This window comes from Corylus avellana, chromosome ca2 (assembly GCF_901000735.1).
Source record: "Corylus avellana chromosome ca2, CavTom2PMs-1.0".
Lineage (NCBI taxonomy): Eukaryota > Viridiplantae > Streptophyta > Magnoliopsida > Fagales > Betulaceae > Corylus > Corylus avellana.
The window spans coordinates 16,388,435-16,395,027 of record NC_081542.1 but is presented as its reverse complement, the minus strand read 5'-3'; the positions used below and the strand labels follow the sequence as shown (position 1 = coordinate 16,395,027).

At 39.0% G+C, this 6,593-nt stretch overlaps 2 protein-coding genes across 2 annotated transcripts in view; both read right to left on the bottom strand.

The window, feature by feature from the left end:
- Positions 1-1,936: 1,936 nt before the first annotated feature.
- LOC132172921 (pentatricopeptide repeat-containing protein At1g02370, mitochondrial-like) lies at positions 1,937-4,426 on the bottom strand. Its single transcript, XM_059584480.1, has 2 exons — positions 4,143-4,426; positions 1,937-3,338 (listed from the first exon to the last, which is right to left on the bottom strand). The coding sequence occupies exons 1-2, from the start codon at positions 4,407-4,409 to the stop codon at positions 2,109-2,111; spliced, it is 1,497 nt and encodes a 498-aa protein (XP_059440463.1). The 5' UTR covers positions 4,410-4,426; the 3' UTR covers positions 1,937-2,108.
- Positions 4,427-6,153: 1,727 nt separating this feature from the next.
- LOC132172876 (pentatricopeptide repeat-containing protein At1g02370, mitochondrial-like) overlaps positions 6,154-6,593 on the bottom strand; it is a 2,594-nt gene continuing 2,154 nt past the window's right edge. The window contains exon 3 of the mRNA XM_059584438.1: positions 6,154-6,438. Coding sequence (XP_059440421.1) covers positions 6,154-6,438 — 285 coding nt within the window. The remainder of the gene's footprint in view (positions 6,439-6,593) is intronic.

Genomic DNA, 6,593 nt, shown 5'->3' with positions numbered 1-6,593 from the left:
GGGCCTGCCTCGGTCAGGTTTCATGTCATCAAAAAATATTTTCTCACTACATTAGAGAGTGATTCTGGTTCCTCAAAATATAAATAACTCCTATAACATTCGGCATATAACTTTGGAACGCCTTACGCTTTTAATAAGACTGGTTATTATATATATATATATATATATATATTCGGCATAAAACCCCAAGGGCCAAGGGGTTGTCCCAAGTGGTGAAAGCCCTGGAACTTTGGCGGCATAACCATCAAGTGTAAGGTCCGAATGGTGCAAACAACTCCTTGAGGCCACACTCTAAGCAAAAACCCTTTTTAACAAAAATTATTACACCTAAGAATTTTATTGGACCTATAAGCGATAAATCCTTAATGGCTAGCTCACACATTCCATTAAAAGAAAACACGTTTAGAATTAATAACAAAAAAAAAAAATCAAGTTCTATAATTAAAAAAATGTGGATTAACAAATATTTGATAATGGGGATAGAAATGGGAAGAGTTGGAAACCTCAAGGGCATGCTGGAACCTGCCGTACTTGCGGAGCTCCTTGATGCAGCGAATGGGCTTGCGTACGAGATTTCCCTCCACGATGTACTTGTCTAACGTCTCTGACACGCTCCCTCCGGTGGCCCCCAGAGCCGATAGCCTCCGGTACAGTCGATCCCAATTTCCCTTGGTCGCCGTCTCGGCCACTGCCGTGCAGAGCCGTCTGATTGTGGTGAGCCAATGCCCGCCGGAGATCGGACGGCTCGGGTTCGTTCTCGTTAGACTCATCTCTCTCTCTCTCTCTCTCTCTCTCTCTCTCTCTGTATCCGGAAGTAACTGGGTGGGTTTTGTTAGGGTTTAAACATAACGCTTTATCTGTTCTTTTTCAGCAAAACGCACCGTTTTGATGCCAATCAGCAGAAGGGCAAAATCCATTGCTATTGTTTTCAGAGTAATAAATATTGAGGTATATATAATTACTTAAATCTTGGTACCAAACGCACCGTTCTGTTAACGGCAAAAGATAAGCATTTTTCTGAGCACTGAGCAGTACTGGCTCTTCTTCTTCCCCTCTCCTCTTCTTCTTCTTCTTCTCCATCTCACCCTTTTTGCCAAGCAAAGCTTCTTCCCCAAAACCTTGGCTTTCGCGTTTCATGCTCTTCCCTTGAATCCAAACCGGTGCGTTTTCTCAACAAATTGGTGAAACTATCAACCTAAAGCTAATATCGAGATCATCAAGGCCGTGCCGTTAAGAGCATTTTAGTCTGCTTCTTTCTCTCCAGATAACTATGTTCACGGGCACTATAGTGCACCTTGGAACTTTCATCTCATGATACTTCTCCCAGTTTTGTTTCTGTTGCATATTTATGGGAGATAATGAAAAGCTTATTGATTCTTCCCACGTAACATGGTTCTAAGGCTTTATATACACTTCTTATTTTGTATTGGAAATTGGATGTAATTTTCACATGGGTTGATGAGGTTAGGGTAGGAATCTGTGATTTATACAATGATTTATCCAAAGATGAAGGTGTTGTGCAGCTTTGGTTGGAAATGTATGAAATCAAAGATGATGTTACTCTTTTCTATTTGCAATTTTTGTGTTTCTAAGTATCTCAGGTAGAAATTGGTTCTGCTTGTTAATTCGATTTAAAGGTTTTTTTTAAAAATAAAGTATTCTGCTGTTATATAAAAATAAAATAGTTTTAAATGTTTTGAATTGTTTGTTAATGTTTTTGTTTTAAAAAGAAAAAACAAAAGGAAAAAGTGTTACTAAACAACTACTAGAGGAACTGATCACATGTTCATTTAGAGACACATTAATGCTGGCATTTGCGTATAAGATCCCATGATTTCTTTTGCACAAGCTTTTCCAAATGAAGTCACTGGAAAAAAAAATCAAAACAAGACCACCATGCAGTATGCTGTTTTGGTTCCGGTTCGACGATTGAAATTCGGGTGGGATATTGGTTTTTCCCAGCCATAAAAGCATGTTTCCAATGTCTAGGCTTCAAAAAAATCAAAATCAAGAAATTCCCTTCAAAATGCACGTTAACAAATAGAACCTCTATCTCTACAAGCACTTTTTTGGACACCAGAAAAGTCCCCTAAATGCAAATAGCACATCTAATTAGGGCAAACCCTTTCAAGCAATTTCTCTAAGTCACTGCTTATTTCAATATGATCTTCCTTCAATCTCTGACGCATCTTAGGAGCCGACTTGCCAGCAGCTATGTAAGTCTTAAGCAACAAATGGTAGATATTGGAAGTGAGACAGTCAAAAGTCTTTAGAACACTGCAAAACTTCTCAGCACCATCAACGTCTTTCTGTGCTTCAAAATACTTTAAAAATGCAGTTGCTGTCGCTGGGGTTGGACGCCATTTATTGTCCTTGACTTCGGAAATAGCTGCCTCCATATGACTAAGTGCCAAATCCAACTGATGGGTCATCAATAAGTAAACCATGAAAGATTCCCGAGCTGCAAAGAAAGGTCCTCTACACCTTTTAATGGCAGTGTCAAAGACCAATGAGGCTTCTTTGAACATGTCCTGGCTTAGGTAGACGCTTATAGCAACATTTGCTAGCCTTACGTCGTAACTGGAGCAACTAGACTCCCATTCCTTATAACATTTTATCAAGTCATCAACGCCGCCGCCTTTTAGTCTGCGAAGAGCTTGAAGCATAGCAAGATAGCTCGTATTGTTGACTGTCGGGAAATTCGACTTCAGGGAATTCCATACCCGATTGACCTCGTCTAAGTTATTAGTACTGGCATACAAGTTAATCATAAAATGGTAAGCCTCACGCTTTGGAGGTTTCATCACTTCCTCTAGCTTTTTAAGAACTGACTCGGCTTTCTCAAAAAGGTGAGCCTTGACATAGATCGCAGCCAAGTTACTATATTTCGTCCAATCACATTTGCTTTCATCTTCCCTCATGACTCTTTTCACCCCCTCCATATCATTTAAAGATGCATAACTATTCATCCATATATTGTAAGTAAATGTGCTCGGTGGGATGCTCCTCCGTTTCATTTCTTGTACTAGCGGAGGCACTTTCTCCGGCTGGTTCAATCTCATATATAGAGACATAAGATTGTTAAAAGCCAACTCAGATGATAAAAAGTTCAACTCAGCCATCTTCTTAAACAGAGCTAACGCCTTGTCTTCCATCACTTCCTTGCAATAGCAGTTCAGCATAGCTCCATAAGTCAATCGGTCCTTTGCAGTTGGCGGAAGAATATTGAAATATTCCTCAGCCGCAAGAATCCCCTTTGTTTTAGATATAAGATCTAAACGTAAAGCATGGTCGGTGGAGCTGTAGTTGATTTTCTTCTTCTCCATCCAGTCCATTATCTGCATTAAAGTAATAAAAAAATAAAATAAAATAAGACTAATAAACACCCATTGTGCTCAATTTGTTATTCGAAATAACGATTAAGCAAATCCATAGGAAAAACCAAAATGCAAAAGAAGTCATTAGTTTCATCTGAAAAAAATTGCAATAATACACGATATTCAGTCATCATGCAAAGCATAGACATCAATTTGAAGTACCAATAAAAACTACGTTTTATCTGCTAATGTAGATGGCTTCACATTAGCCATTTCGCACTAATGCAGAGGTTAAGGATAAGCAAAGAGCCCTTTCCAAACTACTTGATTCCACAAGTTCACCTCAGCAGTAAACTTCTAACTGAACTTCCGTTTTCTAATTAAAGGTCTTTGGTAAGTAATATTTTCTACATCCTGGGTTCGATAAGAGTTCTCCTGAATTACCTGATATACGATTCTTGCGGGTGGATTGGTGTATCTGTGGTTTACTCCCCATGAGTGTGCCCGAAGGGGACTGCCTTAGTCGGGTTTCATGTCATCAAAAAATATTTTCTCACTACATTAGAGAGTGATTATGGTTCCTCAAAATATAAATAACTCCTTCTATAACATTCGGCATAAAATCCCAAGGGATCGGCCCAAGTGGTGAAAGCCCTGGAACTTTGGTGGTATAACCAACAAGTGGAAGGTCCGAATTTCCTTGGGTGCAAACAACTCCGTGAGGCCACACTCTAAGCAAAATCCCTTTTTAACAAAACATTTTCCACATAAGAATTTTATTGGACCTAAAAGCGATAAATCTGCTCAATGGGAAGAGTTGGAAACCTCAAGGGCATGCTGGAACCTGCCGTACTTGCGTAGCTCCTTGATGCAGTGAATGGGCTTGGGTACGAGATTTCTTTCCGCGACGTACTTGTCTAACGTCTCTGACACACTCCCTCCGGTGGCCCCCAGAGCCGATAGCCTCCGGTACAGTAGTTCCCGTTTTCTCTTGGTCGACGTCTCGGCCACTGCCGTGCAGAGCCATCTGATCGTTCTCAGCCAATGGCCGGCGGAGATCGGACGGCTCGGGTTTGTTCTCGTTAGACTCATCTCTCTCTCTTTCTGAATGCGCAAGTAACTGGCTGGGTTTTGTAGGGTTTAAACATAACGCTTTATATTTTCTTTTTCAGCAAAACGCACCGTTTTGATCCCAATCCGCAGAAGGGCAAAATCCCGTGCTATTGTTTTCAGAGTAATAAATACTGAGCTATATATAATTACTAATAAATCCCGGAACCAAACGCACCGTTCTGTTAACGGCAAAAGATAAGCTCTTGCTGAGCAAGTGAGCAGTGAGCACGGCTCTTCTTCTCCGGTCCGTTTGGGAATGCGTTTTTAAAAAAATAATTTGTATTTTTAAATTAAATTACAATTTTAGAGTGTTTAAGATTACGATTTTAAAAAACACAAATTTTAAAATTGTGAAAAGATTCGCGATTTTTATAAGCTGACTAATGAGTACTTATTTGAAAAAGTGCAAATTTAAATCAAAATCACGATTTCGCTTAAAACAATATTTGACGCAATATTTACGTATTTGGCCATGAAACTGCAATTATATACTAATGTTATCCAAACACTCAATTGATAAAAAAAAGTATTTCTTAATATGTTTTACCAAACGCCTATGCGATTTTAAAAAGTAATAACTCCTAAAACATAATTTTTAAAAACAAAATTTTTAAAATCGCATTTATTTCGATCGAACTCTCAAACAGGCCTCCATCTCACCCTTTTTACCAACCAAAGCTTCTTCCCCAAAACCGTGGCTTTCGCGTTTCATGCTCATCTCTTGAATCCAAACCGGTGAGTTTTCTCAACAAATTGGTGAAGGTGGGGTTTTCCGCTTACTGTCTCGTATCCAAAGCCCTATTCTGCAGTTGAGAGAGCTGAGACAAGTGTTTTGAAGCATTTCCTGCTGTAATTAATCTCAATTGTCAACAGCCTTATGGCCTCTGCAGTCCCAATGCAAGTGGTGTATTGCCGCCGCAGCACTCTCCCTTCTCTTTTCCAGGTTCTTTTTTCTACTTTCCTTCCTCCAGAATCCAATCTCAATGCTCTCACACCCTTATTATTAATCAAAACCAGTCAACTTAATCCCAAGTGCGATTCTTGGAACTTTCATCTCATTATACTTCTCTCAGTTTTGTTTTTGTTGCATATTTATGGCAGATACTGAAAAGCTCGGGCTTTATATACACTTCTATTTTGTATTGGACATTGAATGTAATTTTCACATGGGTTGATGAGATTAGAGTCGGTATCTGTGATTTTACAATGATGTATCCAGTGCGAGCATAATCTCTCTCTCTCTCTCTCAATTTAGTTAAAGATGAAGGTGTTGTGCTGCTTTGGTTGGAAATGTATGAAATCAAAGATGATGTTACCCTTTTCTATTTGCAATTTTTGTGTTCTAAATATCTCTACTTGGTTTAAAAAAAAAAAAAAAAAACTATTCTGATGTGATATAAAAATAAAAATAGTTTTAAGAGTGTTGTGTTTTAAATTGTTTGCTAATGTTTTTTATTTTAAAAAGAAAAAACAAAAAGGAAAAAATGTTATTAAACAACTACGGGAGGAACTGGAACCGGAACTGATCACATTGATGATGTCCTTTGCGTATAAGATCCCCCATGATTTCTTCTACGCAAGCTTTTCCGAATGAAGTCACTGGAAAACAAATCAAAACCAAACAACCACGTAGTAAGTCGTTTTGGTTCCGGTTCGACGACTGAAATTCTGGCGGGATATTATTTTCGACACTAGAAAAGTCCCCTAAATGCAAATACCGCATCTAATTAGGGCAAACCCTTTCAAGCAATTTCTCCAAGTCACTGCTTATTTCAATATGATCTTCCTTCAATCGCTGACGCATCTTAGGAGCCGACTTGCCAGCAGCTATGTAAGTCTTAAGCAACAAATGGTAGATATTGGAAGTGAGACAGTCAAAAGTCTTTAGAACACTGCAAAACTTTTCAGCACCATCAACGTCTTTTTCTGCTTCAAAATACTTTAAAAATACAGTTCTTGTCTCTGGGGTTGGACGCCATTTATTGTCCTTGACTTCGGAAACAGCTGCCTCCAGATGACTAAGAGCCAAATCCAATTGATGGGTCTTCAAGAAGTAAACCATGAAAGATTCCCGAGCTGCAAAGAAAGGTCCTCTACACCTTTTAATGGCAGTGTCAAAGACCAATGAGGCTTCTTTGAACATGTCCTGGCTTAGGTAGACGC